The 26416-nt window shown below is 51.8% G+C and overlaps 3 protein-coding genes across 17 annotated transcripts in view; 2 read left to right on the top strand and 1 right to left on the bottom strand.

The window, feature by feature from the left end:
• Positions 1–14615, top strand: part of Kcp (kielin cysteine rich BMP regulator) — a 35314-nt gene extending 20699 nt beyond the window's left edge. For 9 of the 15 annotated variants that reach the window (XM_017592967.3, XM_039108995.2, XM_039108993.2 and 6 more), the window contains 18 exons: positions 75–245; positions 2699–2875; positions 3732–3817; positions 4061–4151; positions 4280–4362; positions 4452–4545; positions 5610–5783; positions 6041–6123; positions 6374–6494; positions 8132–8211; positions 8433–8532; positions 10153–10295; positions 10551–10723; positions 10804–10915; positions 11007–11108; positions 12175–12339; positions 13592–13898; positions 14064–14615. In XM_017592967.3, the coding sequence (XP_017448456.1) occupies positions 75–245; positions 2699–2875; positions 3732–3817; positions 4061–4151; positions 4280–4362; positions 4452–4545; positions 5610–5783; positions 6041–6123; positions 6374–6494; positions 8132–8211; positions 8433–8532; positions 10153–10295; positions 10551–10723; positions 10804–10915; positions 11007–11108; positions 12175–12339; positions 13592–13898; positions 14064–14281 (2480 nt within the window). In that variant the 3' untranslated portion in view covers positions 14282–14615. Of the gene's footprint in view, positions 1–74; positions 246–2698; positions 2876–3731; positions 3818–4060; positions 4152–4279; positions 4363–4451; positions 4546–5609; positions 5784–6040; positions 6124–6373; positions 6495–8024; positions 8212–8432; positions 8533–9002; positions 9816–10152; positions 10296–10550; positions 10724–10803; positions 10916–11006; positions 11109–12174; positions 12340–13591; positions 13899–14063 lie in introns of those variants that run through there. The other 6 variants (XR_005504137.1, XR_005504136.1, XR_005504138.2 and 3 more) reach the window with 5 other exon arrangements.
• A 6835-nt stretch (positions 14616–21450) lies between these two features.
• On the top strand, positions 21451–23110 carry LOC134486567 (involucrin-like). Its single transcript, XM_063286825.1, has one exon. The coding sequence runs from the start codon at positions 22143–22145 to the stop codon at positions 23058–23060; it is 918 nt and encodes a 305-aa protein (XP_063142895.1). The 5' UTR covers positions 21451–22142; the 3' UTR covers positions 23061–23110.
• An 865-nt stretch (positions 23111–23975) lies between these two features.
• Positions 23976–25898, bottom strand: Spmip1 (sperm microtubule inner protein 1). The gene is made up of 2 exons (NM_001401268.1): positions 25389–25898; positions 23976–24132 (listed from the first exon to the last, which is right to left on the bottom strand). Exons 1-2 carry the CDS (start codon positions 25807–25809, stop codon positions 24023–24025), a joined length of 531 nt encoding a protein of 176 aa, NP_001388197.1. The 5' UTR covers positions 25810–25898; the 3' UTR covers positions 23976–24022.
• Between the last annotated feature and the right edge of the window lie 518 nt (positions 25899–26416).

The raw sequence follows: 26416 nt of genomic DNA, 5'->3' as shown, positions 1-26416 counted from the left end.
ACGGAAGAAAAAAGGCCCACTAACACGGTCTGGCCACCAGCCACCATGATGGCTGTCACTCCCCTTCCCCCTAGGCTGCCTGTATCATGGGAAGGAGTTTGCCAATGGAGAACGATTTCCATCACCTAGTGTCACGTGCCACGTGTGCCTCTGCTGGGAAGGCAGCGTCAACTGCGAGCCCAGGGCTTGTGCCCCTGCACAGTGCCCATTTCCCACCAGGGAAGATTGCTGTCCTGCCTGTGATAGTGAGTGGGGAACTGGGGAAAAACACGACTGTGACACACTGCTGGGGCTAGGAGAGGTGCTGATGAGAGAGCCAGGTCAGCCTCCTCTTCAGGGCCCAAAAGTAGATCAAAATAGTAAAATAAGTTTTACAGTAAGAAAAAGGGAGTGGCGGTGACACACACCTTTAATTCTAGCACTCGGGAGGCAGAGACAGGCAGATCTCGGAGTTCAAGCCCAGCCTGGACTGTACCATAGAGACTTCCAGGACAGTCAGGGCTATACAGAGAAACACTGTTTCAAAAAACAAAAACAACAAAATGTCCTGCCCTGATGCCTGAATTTTCTCCTGTCCTCAAATAATTTGGGTGTGTGAACATGGGCAAATTACCGAATCCCATCAGACCTAGCTTTTAGCCCCGTAGAAAAGCTCCCCACTCCGTGTCACTCAGGTATTATCTTAGCCATCTTTATTTTCTGAGACAGGGTCTCATTTAGCCCCTGTTGGCCTCCAACTCGCCATCTAGTGGAGGACGCCATGTGTCCTGTCCTCCTTCCTCTCCTCTCCCAAACGCTGGATCACAGGCTTCTGTCAGCAAACCCAACTTATTTCAGTATCTTCTACCAAATGTAATTTTATTTATTTAGTGACTTTCCTCAAATGAACATGCCAACTTAAATGTATTCAGGGTGGCGATCAGAGGACAACTGTCAGGAATCAGTTCTCTTTGCTACCATGTGTTGCTGGGGATCGAACTCAGATTATCAGACATGTTGGCAATGCCTCTACCCACTGAGCCATCTCATTAGCCCCCTAGGTGGATTAGATGAAAAAAGTTAGACTTGTCAAGAATAGAGGATTACCATTACAGGGAATACAATTAAAGCACAACACTGCTACATTCTACCTGGTTGCAGTGGCCCAGGCCTGCAATTCTAGCATTGGGGCAGTCTAGACAGCAAGATCAAGAGTTCAAGGCCAGTCTCAGTGATATGAGATTCTGCTCCAAAGAAAAATCTAGGGGGCTGGAGAGATGACATAGTGGCTAACAGCACTGACTGCTGCTCTTCCAGAGGACCCAGGTTTGATTCCCAGCACCACACAGCTATCCATAACTCCAGTATCTGATACCCTCACCTAGACATACATGCAAGCAAAACACCAATGCTCATAAAATAAAAATATGAATAAACTTTAAAAAATATATCTAGTATATCTGTGTATGTGCATTAGATTTTGAACTCTTTAATTTGATGCGCAGGAGTGTTCTTTATGTGTATGCGTGTGTAAAAATCCAAGCACTATCACTCTTTTTCGGGTTTTTTTTGTCTGTTTGTTTTTTGTTTTTGTTTTTGTTTTGTTTTTTTTTTTTTTTGAGACAAAGTCTCTTACCAAACCTGGAGCTAAACTAACAGCCAGCAAGCCCCTGCCACCTTCTGGTCTCTGTTTCCACTAAGCTGGGCTGTAGCTGTGCGGACAGTCCTGTTTGGCTTTTTACTTGGGTATTGGGAGCTGAATTCAGGTCCTAGTGCTTACTGCAAATATATTCTTTTTTTTTTTTTTTTTTTTTTGGTTCTTTTTTTCGGAGCTGGGGACCGAACCCAGGGCCTTGCGCTTCCTAGGTAAGTGCTCTACCACTGAGCTAAATCCCCAGCCCCGCAAATATATTCTTAGCCACTAAGCTGCCACCTCTCTTACCTCCCGTCCACTGTGTAGCTAAGGCTGGCCTTGAACTCATGATCATCCTGTCTCCATTTCACAAGTGCCGGGATTTTCGGTGTGTGCCATTATACCCTGTTCACCTGGTTGGGTTTTTATTTTGTTGTTGTTATTGTTTGTGTTTTTAGATTTATTATTTTAGTTTGTCTGTATGAGAGTTTTGGCAGCATGTATGTCTGTGCACCATGTGTGGTGCCCAATGCCCTCAGAGGTCAGAATTGGCTATCAGATTCCCTGGAACTTGAGTTTCAGATGCTCCTGAGTCACCATGTTGGTGCTGAGAATTGAACTCTGGGTCACCTGCAAGAGTAACAAGTGCTTTTAACTACTGAGCCACTTTTTTATAAAGGGGACACAAGAGAGTGTCATAGAGGGGTGCAGGGCAGACTAACCCCTTTAATCAACCTGGCTTTGACCGGGAACAGGCTACCTTTGAGCCAGCACCACTGTATTCCTAACTCTAGTCTGGGAGAATTGGTGCCTTCCAGCAGTGGCCCATTGAGCATTTGTGTGGGCAGAGCCTTGTGGATTTTCCCTATAGATGGACACTTGGAACTCTTGCAGGGTAGAGGGGGGAAAAGCCTGCCCTGTGGCCTGTCCAAACCCCAACCCACTAAGTCTCCTTTATTAGAGCCTGGATCCATCTCTAGAGTCTGGATCCATTTACTAGAGCTCTAGACCCCCCCAAGACAAGCCCAGGGAATGACTGCTTTCTTCTCTCCTTTCTGCCCTCCTCTCTGGTTCCTCCTCTAATAGGCTGTGAGTATTTGGGGGTATCCTATCTGAACAGCCAGGAGTTCCCAGACCCCCGGGAAGCCTGCAACCTGTGCACCTGCCTTGGAGGCTTTGTGACTTGCACCCGCCGGCCCTGCGAGCCTCCAGCCTGCAGCCACCCACTCATCTTACCGAAGCACTGCTGTCCAACCTGCCAGGGTAGGAGGGCACTCCCCCTGACCCCCTCACTCCTGCCAGGCTAGACAGCAGTGGGCAGGAAGTTTATATTACCAAGGAGCCCCATCAACTCAACCCTGAGATACACATGCACATGCGTGTGCGCGCGTGTACACACACGCACTCTCTCTCTCTCTCTCTAACCCACCCCCAGAATTCCTGCTCTGCCCTCTTCTCTGTCCCCGTTGTCCCTGGTTTCACCCCATCCATTGGTCTTTTGCATTCTAAACTTCCTTACTCTTTTTTCTTTTTGGTTCTTTTTTTTCGGAGCTGGGGACCGAACCCAGGGCCTTGCGCTTCCTAGGTAAGCGCTCTACCACTGAGCTAAATCCCCAGCCTAAACTTCCTTACTCTTAAACTGTCTTTGCTGCCTTCTTAAAATGTCACCCCCCCCGAAAACCATCCAGTGGCTCCCGTTACCCTTGAGTCATCTACCAGGAGGGGCAGCTTCTCCTGTCCATCCCTCTCTGACCCCCCATCTGGGTCACAGATCCAGCATGCCTGTGCTGCCCTGTCCTCTCCCATGAAGGCAGGATGTGAAACTTGGCCTTTCACCCCATTTCCCATCCACTGTCTTCCAGCCACTTCCTACATGCAAATCTCTGCAAACTCCTGTAGCCTGGGTGATATTATCCCTCCTGCTCCTCCCCTCCAGTCCTCCTCCTCTGCCATACTATCTCTAGCTAGACTGTGTGGGGTTTTTTGGTGGGGGGAGAAGGGCCTCAACATGGCGTGTGTGTGTGAGTGTGTATGTGTGTGAGTGTGTATGTGTTTATCCAAGTTGCAGGGGAAGGCTCTGGTGATGGTGGTCCTCCCATTGCACTATCCATTTTGCCAGGATGCCTGTACCACGGAATCACCGCTGCCCTCGGAGAGACCCTTCCTGATCCTCTTGACCCCACCTGCTCCCTCTGCACCTGTGAGGTGAGCTGAATCTCTTGGCATCTTCCCACCCTTTTTCTTCCTCTCTGGCCTGGAAAGAGTTGTCTGCACCTAGGCTGCAATGAACACATTTTGCTTGTGACATCTGGTGGGACAAGGTTGTGGTCAGGTCTCTGGCCAGGGGAGAGGGCTGGATAAACTCAGTTGGGTGCCTGCCATGCTGGCAGCACAGCCTGACTTGAAGGTGACTGGGACATCCAAGTAACAGTGTGATCTCTCCCTCAGGAAGGTTCTATGCGCTGTCACAAGAAACCATGTCCTCCGGCTCTCTGCACACACCCTTCTCCAGGCCCCTGTTTCTGCCCTGTGTGTCGCAGTGAGCATGGTTTGCCACTACCTTCTGTGTGCTGGGCACCTGTGCTCTTCCCCTGTCTCCTTCTGCCAGGTCTGAGGTGGGGCAGGGTGGTACAGACTCCCTTCTCACAGGAAATGTGTCTCCCCTAGGCTGCCTCTTTCAGGGCCAGGAGCACCAAGACGGGGAGGAGTTCGAGGGACCTGAGGGCAGCTGTGAGCGCTGCCGCTGTCTGGTATGTAGACGCAAGGCTGGGTAAGGGTGGCCTATGCTTCTGGGTCCGAGTCTCCATGGCAAACCTGACCCTGCATCTCCTGCCTGCAGGCTGGCCAGGTCAGCTGTATGAGGCTCCAGTGCCCGCCTCTGCCCTGCTTGCTTCAGGCCACAGAACCAGGCACCTGTTGTCCTCGATGCACAGGTATACCCAGCCCTGTACTCACACTGAAGCCCCTGGCTCTATAGCCCCCCTGCTGCCTCTCTTGCCTCAGTTCTTGGCTGTCCCCCTAAGCAGCATTCAGCCTTTCCTCCCCCAGAGCAACACACAGTTCGTGGGTTGGCCAGATTCCTCTCCGTGCTGTCTCCCTATTTCCCAGTCATAATCATCATCATTAGTAACAATTATTGAGCACCGTATTAGACAGTGTACTAGACCCTGAGCTAAGCAAAACACACACACACACACACACACACACACACACACACACACACACACACACACACACTTTAAGGAGCACCATTATCTTATCTATAAATTTTATACTCCAACCTATTTTTATTACATTTATTCATTTATTTTTGTTGGGGAGCACATCACAGCCTGCATGTGGAAATCAGAAGAAAATGGGAGTCCTTTATCTTCCTTCACCACCTGAGTCCCGGGGGGTCCAACTCGGGTGGTCCAGTTTGGTGTCCAGTGCATTTTCAGGCTAAGGTGTCTCTCTGGTCCCCTTCCTCCCATGAGAAAAAGGAGGCAGAGGTGACATAATTTGCCTGGCCCCTCAGGTTGCAGGTATCGGGGTCAAGATGCACATACGTGCTGGCCAGTGACTGGAGAACCTCAGCCTCTCTTGGCCAGCCTGCTGCCTCTCACCACCCTGTGTAGTTAATCCAGAACTGGTTCAGCATCTCTTGCGCTGTAAACAAGGCAGGACAGATATAATTCCCATTAAATACAGGAGAAGCCTGAGGCACACGGTAGTGATAAGACCATTCATTCATTCCACGTCTACCTACTACATGCCTGCTGTGTACCTGTGTTGCATGGTGGGTTCCATAGATACTGTCTGCTGCCTGCAGCCTTGATCAAACACGCAAGTGGCTCCTTACACTTCCACGGACATGAGTTCTGCCCTAGTTCATACCACATCCCTGCAGAGCTCCCTCTTGGTGCCCGCATGTCCATGTGCTGACCACAGGTGGGGTTGGGGATGCAGAAGCTCAGATCTCAAACTCAAAGCTTATACCTGCCTACCTGGGACACAGGCTGCCGCGTTCGTGGGGAGGAGCATCCTGAAGGTAGTAGCTGGGTGCCGGCGGACAGCCCCTGTTCTTCCTGCATGTGTCACAAGGGCATTGTCACTTGTGCCCAAGTCCAGTGTGTCAGCGCCTGCATCTGGCCCCAGCAGGGGCCCAGTGACTGCTGCCCTTCATGCTCTGGTACTAGGAACCTGGGGTCTGGGAGGTGGGGTGGGGGGTGGTGGGTGAGGAGCCCTGGGTGGGGGATGAGCAGCCACACCTTCCTGCCTTTTTGCTGAGCTGGGTGGCAGGGGTGGATGTGAGGGGGCTCCAGGAGAAGTGGCCTTCAGCCTTGTACACTCCTCAGTCCCAGAGTAGGGAGCAGGAGCTGGAGGGGGGAGGAACCCCCCTCCCAGCATTGCTGAGGGCTCTTTGTTCTGTTCTTGTCTTACCTCAAGGCTGTGAGCATGAGGGCAGAAAGTACGAACCCGGGGAGAGCTTCCAACCTGGGGACGACCCATGTGAAGTGTGCATCTGCGAGGTAGGAGAGGGCAGGATGTGGAACTGGAAGTTTGGGTTCCAAACTTCATGGAGCAGGACTGTGGGGTATCAGAATGTGTCTCTGGGCCCAGGACTGAGGCTGAGCTTGGTCAGTGGGAGCAGACCTGGATCTAGACAGAGGACAGGTCTGACTGGGGAGGCTGGGTCTGGACCCCTGGATGGGGATCTGGTGCCAAGGAGCAGCTCGGCTTCCATGACCTTGGACTCACCTCTGCTCGTTCTTGTTGCAGCTGAAGGGCAAGGGGCCTCCCAGCCTGCACTGTCGCCGGCGCCAGTGCCCCAGTCTGGTGGGCTGCCCACCAAGCCAGCTACTTCCTCCTGGCCCCCAGCACTGCTGCCCTGCCTGTGCCCGTGAGTCCCAGGCTGTGGGATAAACCAGGAGGGCGGGGCTGCCCCTCTGAGAAATGCTTGTAGAGTCAGCTAGCCCTCCTCCCACGGCCCTCTCCTGACTCACACAGACAGTTCTGGAAGCTTCTGCCTAAGTTGGCAAAGCTGGGGGTCGGGGGAGCTGGCCTCTGCAGCCCATGCGTGCAGGTCGTGGAACATCCTGGCTGGGAGGTGGCACGGCAAGGTGGCAATTATCTTCTGGCTCTGAGGGAGCTGTGAGGCAAAGGGACATTGGGGGGAGGGGATAGAGAGAGCCCATTCTGTTTCTTTTCTGTGAATAAGAATTTGTAAAGAGGGCTGGAGAGATGGCTCAGTGGTTAAGAGCACTAACTGCTCTTCCAGAGGTCCTGAGTTCAAATCCCAGCAACCACATGGTGGCTCACAACCATCTGTAATGGGATCTGATGCCCTCTTCTGGTGTGTTTGAAGACAGCTACAGTGTATAATAAATAAATCTAAAAAATTTTTTATAAAGATGTAGAGCAGGCTGTAGTGGCGCATGCCTTTAATTCCAGCACTCAGGAGGCAGAGGCAGGTGGATCTTTGAGTTCTAGGCTAGCCTGGACCACACAGAGAAATTACAATTTCTCAAAAAAAATTATAAAAGTATGTAGGGGTAAAGAGAGTTGTATTTTTATTATAAATATTGTAAAATAGCCAACTGTTTCCGTGATTGAAGACTTGGGAGTTTGCTCAACCCAGCCATCCTTCTTCGTGCAGAAGCCAGGTGTTGTCAGTGAAGTCAGTGAAACACAGCTTCCTAGACGTGGTGGCTCACCTTTGCTGGCACACTCACGTGTTCCTCCACACAGGCAGGGTTCTCTGCTGGGGATTGTCTGCCCCTCTGCATTCTTACAGTTCTTACTGTAAAGACATAGTCTGCGGTATCCTACAGTTTCACCCCAGCCATGTTTCAGCTAGAGCTCAGGAGTATTCAGTACATTTGTAATGTAAAAACCACCACGGCCCTCCATCGGGACGATCTATCCGATCTATCCTTAGAGCACTTGCTAGAATGAACCGCAAGGGGTAAGAAGACACTTCCGTTATTAAGCACCTACTGCATGCCACATGCTACTTGGTGTGTCTCATCCCATTTTCACAGCGACCCAGTCGGGTGCGCGGTTTACACATGAAAAACGAGACTCCGAGATGTAAATTAATTTGTCCATTGGTGGGTGGGACCATGGCTAGAACCTGGGCTGCTTCGTTACTTCCCCCTTTGGGAGACTCTATGAAGGGAAGTGACAACAGACCAGGCAGCCTGGCGTGCTCCATGATGTGTGAGTGCATGCTGTCTGTTTCCAGCCCCACCTCCCTCAGCATCATAGCCAAGTTCTCCCAAGAGGCTAAAGATGCTGACTTTGGCAGGACATATACTAAAATCGGGCAGTAGAGGACAGATATCTTTGCTATGGAGGTGCAAGAATGACATGCAAATTCATGAGTCATTCACATTGAGCTAACTTTCAAAAATAGTTCCTAAATTTTCAGGTTCTGGGGATGTTTGGCTGTCTAAGACAGAATTCTGAGGACAGAGCTGGGACTGTGGCTCCTGTCCCCTGACCCCCTTACCCCACACTGGGTTCCTGCTTTCACAGAGGCACTGAGTAACTGCACAGAGGACCTGCTGGGGTCTGAGCTGGTGCCACCAGACCCCTGCTACACCTGCCAGTGTCAGGTGAGTCCTCCTGCCATGGCCACCCTCAGAGTCCTCCAGCCCCTTCTCCTGCTCTGTGAGCTGAGGTTGAGCCCCTTCCCCTCAGCAGCTCCTGAGCTCCTGTTCACTGACATTTGTCCTGAGTGTCGTCTCCTGCCTATACCCTAATCCCAACTCTGTCCCCACAACCCCACGAAGTCTGCTGCTCTCTCCATGTTGTGTTCATTACATGGTCACAATAGGATCTGACATGGCTCTGTACTCACCGGGCCTGTCCTGCGCTCAGCTGTCCCCTGTGGGAGCACCACACAACCCCTGGGAGCTGCTGCCCCGTGTGTAAAGGTAAGTGGTCAGACTTGGTCTCCCCATCAGAGAGAAGCCCAGGATGGAGGAGGGAAGGGATTGCATTTGTGGGTGCCCTGAGTTTGTCTGCAGTTAGAATGTTTCTCTTTGTGGAAATAGAGGAGCTATTCACATGGGTGGAGAGAGATCCACGAGGGAGAAGGAATAGGGACCAAGCCCTGCATTCTCAGGCCTGAGGATTTTTCAGGGGCCTTGAAGACCCCAGGCTCACTGTAGACACTGCACTTTGTGGGTGGGAGTCGGCCCAGTGGAGGGGTCGAGGGACTGGCATTTCGGGTCTCTAGGACTCCATAAGCAACCAGCCTGAGTGCAAGGCCTAATACCCACCAGACACCAGGCTTTCTGGATGCTTGCTGAAGAAATTAGCACCCTTGGGTGCTGGTGGAACCAGACAATGGCTTCTAAGTGGGGAGAGTGCTTCAGGAAGGACACCCATTCCTCTTCCACAGACCATGTGGCGGAGGCTCTTGGCAGGAGAGTTGGACATGGAGAGCCCGAAGGACCCCAGCAACATCCATGACCTGCACCTATCATGTAACCCGGGGACAAGTGGGTAGGAAAAGGGAGGTAGGACTAACATCCACCAGCAATGGGGGCCACGTGAGCAGCAGCTGCATTGTGCTGGGCATGGGGTTGAGGCCTGGGCTCCATGCCCACCTGTGCTGTTGGGCGTTCCTATGGGCCAAACGAGCTGTGGAAGAGGCACTGCCTAAGACCCTACTCAGAAGGCCACAGAAATTACAGGTCATGGCCTCTTCTGTCGTAGGGTTTCTTTTGCTGTGAGGAGACAACACCTTGACTGTGGCAACTGTTATAACAGAAAATAATCAGGGCCGGCTTACAGGTTCAGAGGTTTAGGCCATTATCATCGTGGCAGGAAGCACAGGGCCGTGCAGGCAGACATGGTGCTGGAGAAGGAACTGAGAGTTCTGCATCTGAATCCACAGGCAGCAGGGAGAGAGAGAGACACTGGGCCTGGCTTGAGCTTGTAAAAGCTCAAAGCCCCACCCCCCCACCCCGTGGCACACTTCCTCCAGCAAGCCACACCTCTAATAATGCCACTCCCTGTCATTCTGTGGTAGGCCATTTTCACTCAAACTACCACAGCCTGGCTCCTTCGGGAAACCCCTAAACAATGGTATCTGTCTTTAGCAGGGTCGTGGGGAGCTCTCCTGTCCTTATGGTTAAAAGTGCCTAAAGCTGGCACAGGCTTTGAGCAGTGCCAAGTCGAGGGATGGGTTGATGGAGGAAGGGTAACATAGGTAAGTCCCTCTGTCTGCCCCACAAGAACACCCAACAGTGCAGGTGGGAATGAAGCCAGGCCTCCACTCCTTGTCCAGCAGAACAATGTCCCCATCACTCACATGGCCCATATTTGTGGGTGGATGCTAGACCCGCCTTCCTTTGCCCACCGTTCCTCAGATCATGTGTGGCAGGTACAGGTTATGCTAATGTTGCTGGGGTCCCGCCAACCCATCACTCTCCTGCTGAGATCCTCCACCACACAGTCTAAGAAGGAGAACTGGATGTCTGTCCAGAAACACTGCTATGTTTGACAGTGTTTGAGTAGGGCACTGAATCTGTGTCATTTCTCCTCAGACCCTACCGGATCATGCTCGCACCAGGGTCGCTGGGTGGCCTCTGGAGAACACTGGATAGTGGACGCCTGCACCAGCTGTGCCTGTGTGGCTGGTACTGTGCACTGCCAGAGCCAGCGCTGCAGGAACCTCTCATGTGGCCGGGTGAGTGCTTTGGTTCAAGGTGGTAGGACCAAGGCACACAAGCCACTGCTATCCCAGAGTGATGAGAAGGGGCTTGGGCTTCTCTTGCCTTCCATGAACCAGGAAGCCAGGGCTGATGCTGTTCCTGGAGTGACCACCAGGGGGTGAACCTGGGTTTAAGGGATCAGAGAGACCACAGGGGCGAGGGGTGGGGTGAAGTGCTGAGACTTGACGGGAGAGTGTCCTGTGACTGACTGTGTTTGGGTCTGAGGCCAGGATGAGGTCCCTGCCCTGAGTCCCGGCAGCTGCTGTCCCCGCTGTTTGCCCGGGCTGGCTTCCTGCATGGCCTTCGGAGACCCCCATTACCGCACCTTCGATGGCCGCCTGCTGCACTTCCAGGGCAGCTGCAGCTACGTGCTGGCCAAGGACTGCCACAGCGAGGACTTCAGGTATGAACCCCTTTTCCTTCTCCCTGACACCTAAACCTGGCACCTCTGACCTCTGGCACCTGGGCCCTTCCTCCTCATAGTGTGCACGTGACTAATGATGACCGGGGCCGGAGGGGTGTGGCCTGGACCCAAGAGGTAGCGGTGCTGTTGGGAACCGTGGCTGTGAGGCTGCTGCAAGGCAGGACAGTCATGGTGAGCCAAGGACCCAGGGAAGGTCAGTCCTACCCAGTTCACATGTCTGACCCGACATGGTCCCTCCCTCCCCCTATCCCCTCTTTTCCAGGTGGACCAGCACACGGTGACCTTGCCCTTCCTTCGGGAGCCACTGCTGTACATTGAGCTTCGTGGTCACACCGTGATCCTGCATGCCCAGCCTGGGCTTCAGGTGTGGCCAGAGGGCAAAACAGGGTGGTCCTGGAGCCTTAACACTTCTAAGGCTTCTGTAACTTCCAAGTCAGGTGTCTGCTCCTGCCTGGTGGGAGGAGGAGGCAGGAGTGGGAGAGCGAGCGTAGGGGACATCCTTAAAAAGAACTCAGCTGGAGAGATGGTTAAGAGCACCCAACTGCTCTTCCAGAGGTCATGAGTTCAATTCCCAGCAACCACATGGTGGCTCACAACCATCTGTAAAGAGATCCGATGCCCTCTTCTGGTGTGTCTGAAGACAGCTACAGTGTACTTATATATAATGATAAATAAATAAATAAATAAATAAATAAATAAATAAATAAATGAATGAATGAATGAATGAAGGAAGAAAGAAAGAAAGAAAGAAAGAAAGAAAGAAAAAAAGAAAGAAAGAAAGAAAGAAAGAAAGAAAGAAAGAAAGAAAGAAAGAAAGAAGGAAAGAAAAAAGAACTCGGCAGGGTTGGGGATTTAGCTCAGTGGTAGAGCGCTTGCCTAGCAAGCCCAAGGCCCTGGGTTCGGCCCTCAGCTGGGGGGGGGGGCACGACTCAGCATCAGAGACCTTCGTACTCAGTCATCCATAACCTGAGATTGGGGTCCAAAGTCGGTAGGGATCAGGAGGTAGTCAAGGTGTTCTGGGTGGTCTCTGAGGACCCTCCCGACTCCCATGTGGACAAGTAACAATCTCTTGCTGGCAGCCAGAGCCATAACTTACAAACCCACGCTGTGTGCACTTGATCCAAACTCTAATGGCATTGTACCTTCCTTAAGGCCCCAAGACAGTGGTTCTCAGGAGGTGGGTTTGTTCCACCTGGAGCCCAGTTGAAAGATGCCCAGGAGCAGTGGGCAGCTCTCCCTGCAGCAGTGGGCAGCTCTCCCTGCAGCAGTGGGCAGCTCTCCGTGCCATCAGTCTTTGGTCAGCTGTGTAGCAGGGTATACAGGGAAGTGGCCCTTCAATGAGCAGTGTGTACCTGTCCATCCCACAGCAGGGGGACTATCAAATTATCGAGTGAACTCTTTTGGGTCTCTGTCCTCCCCCCTCTGCACAGGTGCTGTGGGACGGGCAATCCCAGGTGGAGGTGAGAGTTCCCAGCTCCTACCGGGGCCAGACCTGTGGCCTCTGTGGGAACTTCAATGGCTTTGCCCAGGACGATCTGCAGGGTCCGGATGGGAGGCTCCTGCCCACAGAGGCTGCATTTGGGAACAGCTGGAAGGTGAGTAGCTTGAGAGGAAGAATTTGCAACAGCCTAGAGGACTGGGGACAGGCCCCTGCTACAGGACCCAAGACGGGCTTCTGCATTATCGTAGATGCCAGTGGCTTAAAGCCTCCCTTAATTAATGGAAGAGGCTGGGTGGTAACCATGTCACCTGACTCCCTACAGCATACTCTGTCACTTGCTGGCTGTGGAACCTTGAACAAGTCCTTTATCTGGTCTAGCCTTAGTTTATTTGTAAAGAGAAGACAAGATGAACATAGATGGTTCTTTTCTTTGCTGTCTTACTGGTTTGATTTTGGGAGTCCAGCTAGGAAGCCCATACTGGGCTCCTACCTGATACCTTCTTATCCCAACTTCCCGAGAACCAGGATCACACCTCGATGGGCACTTTTGCTTCTGTTTTGTTTTGAGACAGAGTCTCACATAACCCAGACTGTCCTTTTTTTTTTTCTTTCTTTCTTTTTTTAAAGATTTATTTATTTATTTCATGTATGCGAGTACACTGTAGCTGTCTTCAGACACACCAGAAGAGGGCATCAGATCCCATTACAAATGGGTGTGAGCCACCATGTGGTTGCTGGGAATTGAACTCAGGACCTCTGGAAGAGCAGCCAGTTCTCTTAACCACTGAGCCATCTCACCAGCCCCCAGACTGTCCTTGAATTCTCTATGTAGCCAAGAATAGCATTGAACCCCTAGCCCTCCTGCCTGTCCCCAAGTGCTGAGATTACAGGAGTGCGCCACCATTTCCAGTCTGTCATGCAGGGCAGAGTATCAAACAGAGGCCGGGCTTTGTGCAGTAGACAAGCACTCTTCCAACTGTGCTGCATCCCGCAGCCCAGCCTGTGCTGTCCTTGAAGCGACAGCTTTGATTCCTTTGCTTTTCCTTTTCTGACACAAAGTCTCACCATGTTGTCTAGATATATCTAGCCCAGGATCCTCCTGCCCCAGCCTTCTAATGCTGGGATCATGGTGTACCAGTATGCCTTTGCCCTTAAAATTAGCATATATTATTTATACATAGTAATTTATTTCATTTTGATATTTTTATACATGTATATAATGTATTTTGTTCAAGACCCCCCTAGTCACCTTTTCTTGGTCTCCCCATTAATCCCCTTCCTCTTCTGAGCTGGCCCGCACCTCTACTTCCTGTAGTGGGACTTTGTCTACTGGAGCATGACACGTCCTGATCGAAGGCAGATTTTGCCAGCCATGTTTTCACATCATGGTTGCTCTCTCTGTGTAGGTCCCCAAGGGGCTGGGGCCTGGCCGGCCATGTTCTGCAGGCCGAGAGGTGGACCCCTGCCGGGCAGCAGGCTACCGTGCCAGACGTGAGGCCAATGCCCGGTGCGGGATCCTGAAGTCTTCACCGTTCAGTCGCTGCCATGCTGTGGTGCCACCAGAACCCTTCTTTGCCGCCTGTGTGTATGACCTGTGTGCTTGTGGGCCAGGCTCCTCAGCTGATACCTGTCTCTGTGATGCCCTTGAAGCCTATGCTAGCCACTGTCGCCAGGCTGGGGTGACTCCTGTCTGGAGGGGCCCTACACTCTGTGGTAAGGGGGTGATACCACATTGATGGAGGGCATTGTAGGGAAAGGAGGGGCAGCCCAAAAGACTCAAGTCTGGACAGAGAGGGCACAGGGAAGCTATAAAGTATGGAGTAACAGCTAGAAGGGTGTGGGGGACCTCTGTGACATTGCTTTCCTCTCTGCCTACAGTGGTGGGCTGCCCTGTGGAACGTGGCTTTGTGTTTGATGAGTGTGGACCGCCTTGTCCCCGTACCTGTTTCAACCAGCACATACCCCTAGGGGAGCTGGCAGCCCACTGCGTGAGGCCCTGTGTTCCAGGCTGCCAGTGTCCTGCAGGCCTGGTGGAGCATGAAGGCCATTGCATCTCACCTGAGGCCTGCCCATCAGTCCTGCTTACTGGAGGCTAGCCAGCTCGCATGCTGTCCACTCCCAGTCAGGAGCAGCCTCTGGGTCCACCCTGAGTTAAGAACACCCTCATCGGTTGGGGATTTAGCTCAGTGGTAGAGCGCTTGCCTAGCAAGCACAAGGCCCTGGGTTCAGTCCCCAGCTCCGAAAAAAAAAAAAAAAAAAAAAAAAGAACATCCTCATCCAGGACTTATCTGGCCAGAAGTTATCCCTTGGTAAGCAGCAACCTCCAGACCATAGCTGCTGAGTCTGCTGGGCTCAGGCAATGGGGTCCTAGGTCTGCTCTCCAGCCGTCCACAGTGTCAAAACACAAGAATAAACTACACTTGCCCATGACTTCCTCGTGTGTGTACTTCTTCCTGGCACTCATGTCGGTGGCTGGGCTGCTGAGAATTTGGGGCCCAGAGACTCCTTAACCCATCCTTATGTCTGTATCCCCGGGCTGCCCCAACTGGCCACTTCCTGGTGCTGCCTCAGACTTTGAAATGGAGAGGATAACCCAGGTGCTTTGGTCTCTGCCCTGTGCTCAGTCTGTGTGGTAGGCGTGGCCTGCGACTCTTACCTGAGACCCTTTGTGGATCTGTATGGGACCTTGCAGGGGCTGAAGAGCCACTGAGAAGAAGTATAAATCATGCCCAGCCTTCTTTCTTTCTTCTGGGTTTGTTGATCTGAATGCTTCCATATCTTCTTGGTTACTCTAAGAACTGGTGATGGCACAGGACTGCACGCCTAAACAGAGGCAAGAGAAGTCCAGCTTATGTGCGGCATTTGTACATATGCACCAGAACCCTTAGAGACACATGTGCATACACATCTGTGTACGTTCACAGCCATAGCAGCAGACAGACAGACATACAGACGACGTACCAAGATGTCATTGTGGGGAAAGATTTTTGGAATAGAAAAGGCCCAGATTTTGAGTTTTCTTTGCCATACATGAGCTATGTGGCCTCAAGAGTTTTAGGAATCTTGTTGGACAGTGGTGGCACACGCCTTTAATCCCAGTACTCCGGAAGCAGAGGCAGGAGGATCTTTGTGTTCAAGGCCAGTCTGGTCTACAGATTGAGTTCCAGGACAGCCCAGAGAAACCCTGTCTTGAAAAACAAACAAACAAACAAAAAAAAAATAGAAAAAAGTTTTAGAAATCTTGGTTCTAAGATCAGGGGACTCTATTGTCACTAATGATCCTAATGTAAGGTAAATGAGGGCCTAATTGCCCCAGGAGAGACACCCCTAAGCCCTTCATGACTTACTTAGGCAACAGAGTATTGAATTGAATTGGAGGCCACCCCCCACCCCCCCACTTTCCAGCTCAGCCTTCTTTCAAAGAGAGAGGCCATTTTCATTTGGGGGCCAGAGAATACTGTCTGCACCGCCCTCTCCTGCTGGGGTGCCAGGTACAAGCAGGCCAAGCTGCTCAGGACCAGAGGGAATGGGCCGTGAAGAGTCCAGGGTGTCTTAGCTAGCTCTCCATTGCTTTGATTTAAAAATGAAAATGTTTGAAATGAATTGACTCTCAGTCCTGGAGGCTTCCACCCGAGAGTGGCTTGCCGTGTTGCTTCAGGCCTTTGGTGAGGCAGTGGATGGCACCGGTGGGGATTACTGGCTGGAGCAAACTTCTTACATTATGAACCACGAGACAGAGTCAGGACCGCACAGTCTACTTTGACTGTAACCTAAGGTCTGTCTGTCTCTCTGTCTCTATCTCTGTCTCTCTCTCTTTCTTGTTTTTTTTTTTTTTAATTTTTTAAAGATTTATTTTTTTTATTATATGTCAGTACAGTGTAGCTGTCTTCAGACACACCAGAAGAGGGCATCAGATCCCATTACAGATGGTTGTGAGCCACCATGTGGTTGCTGGGAATTGAACTCAGGACCTCTGGAAGAGTAGTCAGTGCTCTTAACCGCTGAGCCATCTCTCCAGCCCTCTTCCTTGTTTTTGTTTTAGGGTGTTTGTTTTGTGTATTTTCTGTGTAACTCTGGCTTTCCTGGAATTCTGTAGACCAGACTGGCCTCAAAAACACAGAGATCCACCTGCTTCCCAAATGCTGGGGTTAAAGGCATGCGCCACCATCACCCGGAGACCTAAGGATTACTGGAACAGTTCATTCCTTAAAAGATTATGGCATTTCCCAATAGTGTCAGCCTGGGGACCAGGCCTGGGTTTGTGGGGAATAGTTGACATTTCAGCTGTAGAGACTTCCATCTGTTTTGGTTCTTTTCCTTACTACGGTCTGCATATGTACACGAGCAGCAACAGCATACATGCATGTGTACATGAGTGCAGGGGCAGCGGGCATCCTGCATAGAAGGGGAACAGGTAGGACGACCCTGAACAATGTTCAGCAGGTGGGCAGAGACTGTACCACTGCTGGACTCCCACTATTTGCTCCCTCTCGCTGCTTACACCCACCTCGAACCGATTGTCCCTGGACCATGACTTTCCAGAGTGTGTTTGCCATGTCCCTCCAAGTGAGGGGAACATTGCCGTGAATCAGAAACTCCCTCACGGCGTGCAAATGAGGACGGTCCCAGCGCCTACCACGTGGAGCTGTGAGGAGGAATCCCATGCAGAGAGAGGTGTGCGGGGGCAGACACATGTCATGCTGCCAGGAGCTGCCGCTGTCACCACGACCCATGCAAAGCATACTTGCATGGTGACCATTTAACACAGCTGGAAAATTCTCGTAAGCCAGGGTGTATTCATGTGATGGTCAGTTCTAATGCTCAACTTGACACATCTGGGAATCATCTGGGAAGAGCATCCCAGTGAGGCTTGATCAGGGTGCCCTGTGCCATGTCTGTGAGGTATTATCTTGATTGCTTTACTCGGTGTGGGAAGACACAGCAGACCATAGACTGCACTGCTCCCTCAGACTCTATGAAGGTAGAGAAAACTGGGTACTAAGAGCATGTATTTCTTTTCTTTGCTCTTGGCTTCAGAGGTGATAATGACTGTTGTCTTAAGCTCCTGCCACTATGACCTCCCCACACTGATTGCTGTAACCTGGAATTGGGAGCTAAACCAAACACTTTCCCCCCTAAATTGGTCTTTTACAAAAAAGATGTGTGTGTGTGTGTGTGTGTGTGTGTCTGTGTCTGTATGTGTGTGTGTCTGTGTGTCTGTGTCTGTGTCTCTGTGTGTGTGTGTCTGTGTCTGTGTATGTCTGTGTCTGTGTCTGTGTGTGTGTGTCTGTGTGTGTCTGTGTCTATGTCTGTGTCTGTGTGTGTGTCTCTGTGTGCGTGTGTGTGTCTGTGTCTGTGTGTGTGTGTCTGTGTCTGTGTGTGTGTGTCTGTGTCTGTGTCTCTGTGTGTGTGTGTGTCTGTGTCTGTGTGTCTCTGTGTGTGTGTGTGTGTCTGTGTCTGTGTGTCTCTGTGTGTGTGTGTGTCTGTATCTGTGTCTGTATCTGTGTCTGTGTCTCTGTGTCTGTGTCTCTGTGTCTGTGTGTGTGTGTGTCTGTGTCTCTGTGTGTGTATATGTGTGTGTGTGTGTCTGCCTGCATACACGTAAGGGCCTGATGAGTGTGCCTGATGCCCACAGAGACTGGAGAGGATGCAGGATCCCTTGGGATTGGTTTTACAGATGGATGTGAGCTTCCATGTGGGGACCTGACCTGTTTCCTCTGAAAAGACAGCAATGGTAGCTGCTGAGTCACCTCCACAGGACCACATTGCTTTTGTCAGGCCATTCTACCACAGCGACATTAATAACACCACGACGATGCCCATGCAAGACAAATACTCATTAGGGTCATAAACAGGAACATACACCGAGGTCGCTGGTGTCCGGCTCTGCCTTCCTCCTCTAGTCCATGAAACCTGTCCCAGAGCAACCCTAGTGTCTCGGGAGGCTCATGCACAGCCCTGCTCAGGTGTCAGGGCCCTGCATTATTGAGATCAGAGCCTTTGTCCCCTGTTCCCGTCCTCTACCTCCCTTGAGGCCTCTGTAGCAGATGCAGATATTGAGGAAGGAGGGGACATCTGACCTGTTCTCTTCTCCATGGCACAGCCAAGCACTCCTGGGCACCCAAGACTCCCCTGCAGCCACAAGCAAGCCTTGACCCTGTACCAACTTCTCTTCCAGCGCCCTGCAGATCTAGACCAGCTCCAAGATGCTTTACAGCAGGTAAGGAAATCCGAGTGCTGCTTCCAGGGCAGCGGACAGGGCCTGACTCCACTCTTGATCCCCACTCCAGGTTCATGAGGGCTGGGACTGTCCCCCAGGGCTGGAGCTACCTATGATCCTGCTGGAGATGGAGGGGAGCCAGCGGGCCCAGGAGAAGGTAGGGGCTGGCACAGAGGGAAGCAGATGCAGAAGGTAGAGTGGATCTCTCATGTTCTCATTTCCCATCCTCCTGCAGCTTCTCTGGGACTTGGAGCTGCTGGCTGGGGTAGGGCTAGGCCTCTTCTGGCCCCCCTTGGCCAGGTTCTGCAGCCAGAGGGACCAGACTCAGTATGCATGGAGCCAGTGCAGCCAGTCCTTGGGCAGGAGCGTGGATGGAGACTTTGAGCAGCTGGTGAGTGGGCCAAGTAGAGAGAGGTTCGGGGTGACACTGAGGGAGTCCTGGAGTGAGAAGTGGAAGGTGCATGGGCCTTAAGGACTTACCGGTTCAAATTTCTGTTTCCTGTGGACTCTATACTTCTGATTGCCTAGATATAAATGTGGGTGATGATAGATCCTTCTAGATTTTTTTTCAAAGGCTTTTGAGAGAACCACTGTACTCACTGGAACAAAAGGGCTTCTACTATACCCAGCAAACACCATGTTTTCCTAACTTAAAGACTGAACAGTTGACAACTAGCTGGTGAAATGAAATGGGGGTCATATGCAAGTCTTCCCATGTGGCTACCCAGAGGGAAGAATGCCACCTGGCAGATTCAGGAGGGCAAAGGCGCTGGTGCCCAGCATAGCCCTGAGCCAGAGATTCAGAGAGGCCTTCGCCATGGACTCCCCTCAAGCTGGACTATCCTTTGGAGAGGTTACTGGTCCCAAAGCAGAACTGTCACTGAGATCAGGACATGTGCTTCTCAGGCTGAGGTATCCTTGGTAGAAACAAAGGTAGGATAGTAGTTAGTACTGTCAGCCTTGAGGAAGAGGTGCCACAGAGGGCATGAATGCCGGGAGGCAGGAAACATGGGGGTCGGCTGGGAGTTTCCTTCCTCACTGGAGCAATGTTACCATGTGGGTCTGAGCTCACTTGATCCTTGCAGAGTTCCAAGTTGTGCCCTTCACCCCAGGCTGGGGAAGCCCACAGTGAGAGCCATCAGCTCCTAAAAGGGTGAGTCTTGTTCCCCAGGGATTCTACATTCTCAATACTGCCTCACAGTGACAGAGAACATACTTCCCATCATGGTCCCCCAGTGTCCCTCCTCCTGCCTCCAATTCCTGGATCTGCTGGGTACCAAGTTAGGGGTGGCTTCCTGGATTCAGAGTTAGGCAGTATGGGGGGACTGGGGAGACTAGTGGAGCTGGCTAGGCTATCTCCCCACTGCGGCTGCTAAACTCCTGCAGGAGGCTGGCTACAGATTCTTCATCCACCTCAGATCTGGATGAAGCTGGGAGTGATGGAGCTCCAAGGCTGGAGGGCCCCATTATACCTGCCAAAAGTGCACCTACTACACCAACAGGAGAGGGGCAAGAAGCCAGTGGAGCAGGGGCTCCTGGAGTCGGTAAGCCAGAGGAGACCGGGAGGCGGGGACACCTTCATCCCAGGTCATTCTTCATCTCACAGCTTTTCAGTGGGCGTCAGAGTCAGCCGGCAGCAAATGGGCTTTTAAATACATCCGTGTTTATTTATTTTTATTTTTTGAGACAGGGTCTTTCTGTATAGGTCATCTTTTTTTTTTTTCTTCTTTTTTTCGGAGCTGGGGACCGAACCCAGGGCCTTGCACTTGCCAGGCAAGCGCTCTACCACTGAGCTAAATCCCCAACCCCTGTATAGGTCATCTTAACCTTGCTGTATAGACCAGCCTGGTCTTGAACTCACAATCCTCCTGCCTCAGCCTCATGAGTACTAGGATTACAGGTGTACCACTATGCTCAACGGAAGTAGGTTTTGTTGCTAATTTCCCTATTGGCATCAGCATGTCCAGTGGGATTCTGGACTGAATTTGATAGGAGCAGCAGGAAGAACCAGCAGGGATATCTGTCCCAAAGAAGCTGCAAGATACCCAAGGAAGAAGAACAGAATAGCAACCATAGACTATCCGTTTGCCACCCTTAGGTTAAGCACAGGGGCTATCCAGACACACTGGAGGGCTGGATCTAGTCTCTAAGATCACAACCTTGTGAGAGGACTAAGACTTGAAGTAGGCTTGGTGGGAAGGATGCTCTGGCCTTCCCTTCCCCCACCTCCTGCCTGCTGCGAAGGGAATTGATTCTCAAATTGTGTTAAACAATGCACTTATCAAAAGCTATATACTTCCAATTGTTTTATCACTTGAATGAAAGAGTGCTAATTGTCCCTTTTTATGATTGGCAGAATTTTTACAAGTATATTGGGTACAAATTACACTTAATTACCTGGCTTGGAGTGGGGGTATTACTCACTAATAAGACCAGGTTCAGCAGGAAGAAGGGAAGAGATTGTTTTCCCACTTTTTGATAATGATTTCGAAAGCCTGAGAATTTTATACAACTCCTTTGTTCAAAAAGCCCCTTGGAAGGTGCATGTATTTCCATAGAAAACAAACCCCTGTGGTTACCGGTGAGAGTATTCCGCCTCTTTTCCCTGCAAGAGAAAGACATGACACTCTGCAAAGGAGCTCGATTTAGGAGCTATGAAACACCGCAGGCCCTTCATCCAGCTCTGACTGAAGGATGTGTGTATGTATGATGAAGCAGAGCCGCTCTCCCTTCCACAGCTGCAGGGAGCAGCGGCGGCGATCCCTCTTTTAGATTTCTTTTGTTAATTGTGAAGACTTGGCAGTTTTCAAGCCAGGCTCTGGCTTAAATTTTCATCATGAACTTCTTTGGAGTTTGTCGTCAGAAACAAACAGCTTGGTAGGACTTTCATAACAGAGAGAAAGTAGGGCCCATGCAGGGGGATTCTTCTGTGGTCCTGAACCTCCGTACCGGATAAAGTGTGTGTGTGGGGGGGGGATGGGGGGTGTCGTTATGCCATAGGATCTCAGCAAATGGGCCCTTCCTGTGCTGTGCTTGGGGGAGGAAGTGTGCGGGTTCCTTAGAGAGGTCTCTTCGGGCTAAGAAGTCGGGGTTGGCCATTGCAGACACAAGTGACACACAGCATGCAGCACATGGTACGCAGTGCATGCTAAGGTGGTGGGAACGAAGGTGCAGGAATTGTGATAACTTGAAACACAAGCACCTCAGGACTCCCCCTTTAGGGCCCACCCAGGCATCCTCATTTTTATTGTTTTGTTTTGTTGGTTTTGTTTTGTTTTGTTTTGTTTTTTGAGACAGGGTTTCTCTGTGTAGCCCTGGCAAGCCTGGAACTCACTCTGTAGACCAGGCTGTCCGAAAACTCACAGAGATCTGCCCGCCTCTGTGCTGGAATTAAAGGTGTGCGCCACCATTGCTCCGTTTCAAGCATCTTTTCCCTAATTTGGGTGTAACGTGTGTACGATGCCGATGCGTAGACATCGGTCATTGTCTTTTCACCCCCAGGTTGCTTACAGCCCACCAGCAACAGTAGCTTCAAGGAGCCAGGAAACTCAGAACTTAAGGTGAAAGGGTCAAAGGATCATGGGCAAGGTCCCTTCAAAGGGGCATCAGGGGTGGAGTCTGTCTGGGAGAGGCAGTGATATGATATGGAACCCACTCGGGAAGAGCGGTCCCGTCACAGGGCTCCCTCACAAAGTTTTTGGGCCCAAAATGTTTTTCCTTCCTAGGACCCAGGCAAGATGGAAAAGAGGAGTCAAGAAGAACCAAACATTCAGAGTTCCTGTGGACAGACACTTGGAAGCACAGTGGAGGGAAAGCTGGGCCAGGAAGCTGGCCTGGCTTCCCTGAAGTTGTCAGCTCTCCAAGACGCCTCCAAGGAGCTAGGCTCTGGCCTGAGCCAGGAGAGAGCACAACCTCAGACACCGCTCACTCCTCAGGATCACCCAGAGAAGACAACACAGGGTCAATGTGGGCAGTCACCTCAGGGTTATAAAGGAGAGTCAGTTCAGGGACAAGACAAAGGGGTTCCTCAGAGTCAATGTGAAAGGAAGCAAGCTCAACAGGGCCAGGAATTAAAAATCCCTCGGTTTGGGGAAGGCACTAATTCAGTAGTATGGGGGGAAGTTCAGGGAGAATCCACAGTATGGCGCCAGGAAGAGGGCAACCTTCAGGGCCGTTCCAGCGACTTCTGCAAACTCCCAGAAAAGCAGATCCCTCAGCCCGTGGAAAAGAGGATAGCAGGTCCCCAGGGTAGTAGCACCCAGCTGACAGAGGCAGCAGCCACCCAGGAAGGGGAGTGGGCTCCTCTCCCTGCGGTACCTTCCAACCCGCCACAGCTCCAAAGCCCAGAAGGCAGGATACTTGCCACCGAGGCTGAGGAGCGCCAGTCAAGGCTTCCCAGTGCTCACAGGGAGCAGAGAGGCCTTAGGAACCCCAAACCCTCCAAGGTCGCGTGGTCCGCACCCCGGAGCAGAGAGGAGGTGCTGGCCAGCCCAGGGCAGGAGGTTCTGCAGCGACTGCTGGAGCTGAACGGCGCGGCCAGGCTGCGGCGGCGCAGGGACCGCGAGCAGCAGCGGCTCCGGGTGCGTCCCAGGGCCCGGCCTGCCAGAAGTGGTGGTGGAGGGGGCGGGAGGGTTGCCCAGGCGGGACCCGGCTGAGTTCTGCCTCCCCAGGTCTTGGAACGACTCCGCATCTTTGCCAACCACCATCGCCGGGTTCACCCGCTGGGGCTCCCTCCCAGAGTGACTCAGATGTCACCACAGGTAAAGCGAGATGGGGTGGGAAGTGGGGAGGCGGCATGGCCACCACGGCTGTGTCCCCTGAGGGGATGAGGAGGACCGCAGACAGCTGCTTCTAGCAGAGCTCAGCCGGAGAGGGGCGGGTGCGGGGCGGCCCCTTTTTGGCCACACCTGCCCGCTCAGAGCTCATGCCACCTAGGAGGATGTAGCAGGACGGCAGCGCATCTTGCGGGAACTGCTAGAACAAGTGCATCGAGGCAGGACTTTGCAGCTGCGGGCACTCGGGGTCAGGTAAGGGGCAGACAGGGAATGGTAGTTGCCCCTTTACCCTGACATTTGACTGACAAGCCACTGTCTTCCTAGGAACACCCAGAACTTCCAGGAGCTACTGTCTCCTGGCACGAAGGAGCCTTCTCCTGGAGAATAGCTTCCATCCTACCCAGCCTGCCCGCTCACTTGCTGGGTCTCCATGGAGATATGAAGCTGATGGTTAAGGAAAAGGCTAAAGGGTGACCTTAAGTGTGAGATAGTTTTAGGAAGGCTCACAGGCTGGAGAGATGGCTCAGCGGTTAAGAGCCCCGACTGCTCTTCCAGAGGTCCTGAGTTCAAATCCCAGCAACCACATGGTGGCTCACAACCATTTGTAAAGAGATCTGATGCCCTCTTCTGGTGTACTTATATATAACAAATGAATAAATCTTAAAAAAAAAAAAGGCTCAGAGGGAAGCATTAAGGCCAGGGAGAACAAAAATAGACTAGCATACGCACACACACACACACACACACACACACACACACACACACACACACACAGTAATGAAGCTCCACCAGGAATCCTCTTATTTCTTCTTTTGGTTCCTAAGTCACTGCCAGGCCCAAGCTCAGAGGGCCAGATCTCGGGGATCCAGGAATGCAAAGGCACCATTCTTACGGAAGAATGACTCAATTCGGCACATCTTGCAGGAAACCATTTCTTGCTTTGCTGGAGGACCTGGGAAAAGATGTCAGATACTAGGAATGGGTTTCTGAGGAAGAGGGCTCAGAGCACAGGACTCTCCCACATAGCCCTAGGACTCTGCCTGTGTCATATCTACCTTGCATAAATAAATTAAAAGGACTTTTTTGAGAAGTGGGGACTACAGGATAATACGTTTGGGTGCTGGATCACTGGGCTCAGCTGTCTGCCATGATCATTCGGTTCTAAGATGTTCCACCAGGCCCTTTGGCATTTAGAAGATGGACCACTGCACTCTCTCTTCAGGGCCACCATGTTTGTCACAGGGACAAACTCTGAAGATATGAGACTTTCCTTCTTCCTCTACCTCACTTCCTCTGGCTTCTGTTGGGAAGCCGGCTCCCCTTACTGTCACCTCAGAGGAAAATGAGGGCGCTGTGTTGCTCCCAACCACCCACCTTTTCTGCACATGCTCAGGCAGTGGGACACACTCCCTACAACTTCTGACTCGTAGGTAGTGAGTAAATGGATACTTTTGAGCCCAGATTACCCAATGACACATTCAGCCTTGTTATTTTTCCCCACACTTTTGAAAAGCCACTGGGCTTCTCCGGCTCTGGGTCCTAGCTGATGACCTAACCTTCAGCCTCACAGAGAAAAACAGGTACTCGCCTTCCTGCTGGTGCCACCCCTACCCTCTGGCCCACCTTCCCACTCTCTTCAGGGAAAATTCCATTCTTAGCTCCGACCTAACTCCTGAAGGCCATGCTTCTACACACAGTGACCTCAGTGACATCGTGAACCTACTATGGCCATCACAGACCTGTCGTCTTCTAATCTTACAAGCAAATCCGTGGGTTGTTATTGCTTGTCCTCCCTGTCACGTTTAAACCAAGAAGTTCCTCCAAGTCTTGTCCAAAACATCCTTGATTTCAGTTCCAATCCTAATCACGTCTTGCCAGATAACACAAATACCTAATTCGCCAGCCTCGAAGCTTCAGTCTCTAATCCATTCTCACTCGCCTGCTTGAATCTTCACTAGCTTCCTCTCAAATTAGGGTAGAACCCTTCCCATACCATTTAGCTCTCAGCCTTAAAAGCCTGAGACAGGCCTTTGCTGACAATGCCCCTGCCTCCCTGACCACCACCACTCCATTTCACAGAGCTTGTCTCTACCAGGTCTATCTCCTTGCCCACAACCTGGCCTTCCCCTAAAATGTCTCCCCTCCAGCACAGGGCAGGAGGAGCTCCATGTTTGTGAGAGGACTCATGTATGGGAGGTTGGGGCTCACCCAGCTGCCAGCCATATGTGAAGTTGGTGGTGATGGGGAACAGGTAACGCGTCTCTGGCAGGTCCAGTTTTCGGGTGTTGAGATACTGGTAGCGCCCCTGCAAGTCATGGGAGATGCCTTCATACAGCAGGGCTTTGGTGTCAGGTGGAACTGGGTACATTTCTGACAGAAAAAGAGGTTCTGGAGTAGGGCTGGGGGCTTTAGACGGGGCTGTTTTGGAGACAGGTGGTAGTGAGACTGGGACCTTAGGCAGCATGGTAGGCAGTTTGAAGGGCAGACGGGATGCAGCCTTAGCCTTCTGCTTGGCCTTCACCAGAGTCCCGTACTTGCGCTGCCATTCGTAACGCAACATCATCTCTTTGAGATACTCTTCCTTCCAGAAGTTTTGCCGCACCGTGTCCATGTTAAGCTGCCTCGACATGGTGGCAAAGGAATGAGCAGTATCAAGGTTTAGCTAGTACTGAGTGGGCATAGCAAGTGGACAGTGGACAGCTGCCCTGGGATGGTCACCAGGCAACCAAGCCTCACCTCACACAGGGCCAGTGTGGTGGTTTGAATATGCTTGGTCCAGGGAGTGGCACTATTAGGAGGTATGGCCTTGTTTGAGTGGGAGATGTGTCACTGTGGGTAGGCTTTGTGACTTTCTTCCTAGCCACATAAGAGACAGTCTTCCCCTGGCTTCCTTTGGACAAAGAGGTAGAACTTGCACTTCCTCCTGTGCCATGCCTGCCCGGACGCTGCCATGCTCCTGCCTGGATGATAATGGACTGAACCTCTGAACCTGTAAGCCAGGTCCAATTAAATGTCCTTATAAGAGTTGCCTTGGTCACGGTGTCTATTCACAGCAATGGAACCCTAAGTAAGACAGTCAGGATTCTGCCTGCCATTGCCTTCAGCAGAGTCCCATGTCACCCTTTCTGAGGAAGCCTAGAAGGGCTCACTAACTAAACATCTTGATTCCCCAGGTACCATCATGATACCCTGTAGGCCCCAGGCTCTATCTAGATCAGTGGTTCTCAACCTTTCCA

The sequence above is a fragment of the Rattus norvegicus genome, chromosome 4 (assembly GCF_036323735.1).
Source record: "Rattus norvegicus strain BN/NHsdMcwi chromosome 4, GRCr8, whole genome shotgun sequence".
Classification (NCBI taxonomy): Eukaryota; Metazoa; Chordata; class Mammalia; order Rodentia; family Muridae; genus Rattus; species Rattus norvegicus.
Note: the sequence above shows the minus strand (reverse complement) of the source record. Positions and strands in the feature narration are given on the sequence as shown.

Coding starts and splice junctions, on each gene's coding strand:
- LOC134486567 (XM_063286825.1), top strand. CDS start 22,143: ATGGAAAAGAGGAGTCAAGAAGAACCAAACATTCAGAGTTCCTGTGGA.
- Spmip1 (NM_001401268.1), bottom strand. CDS start 25,809: ATGTCGAGGCAGCTTAACATGGACACGGTGCGGCAAAACTTCTGGAAG. Junction 24,133..25,388: donor CACATATGGCTGGCAGCTGG/GTGAGCCCCAAC, acceptor ATCTTTTCCCAG/GTCCTCCAGCAAAGCAAGAA.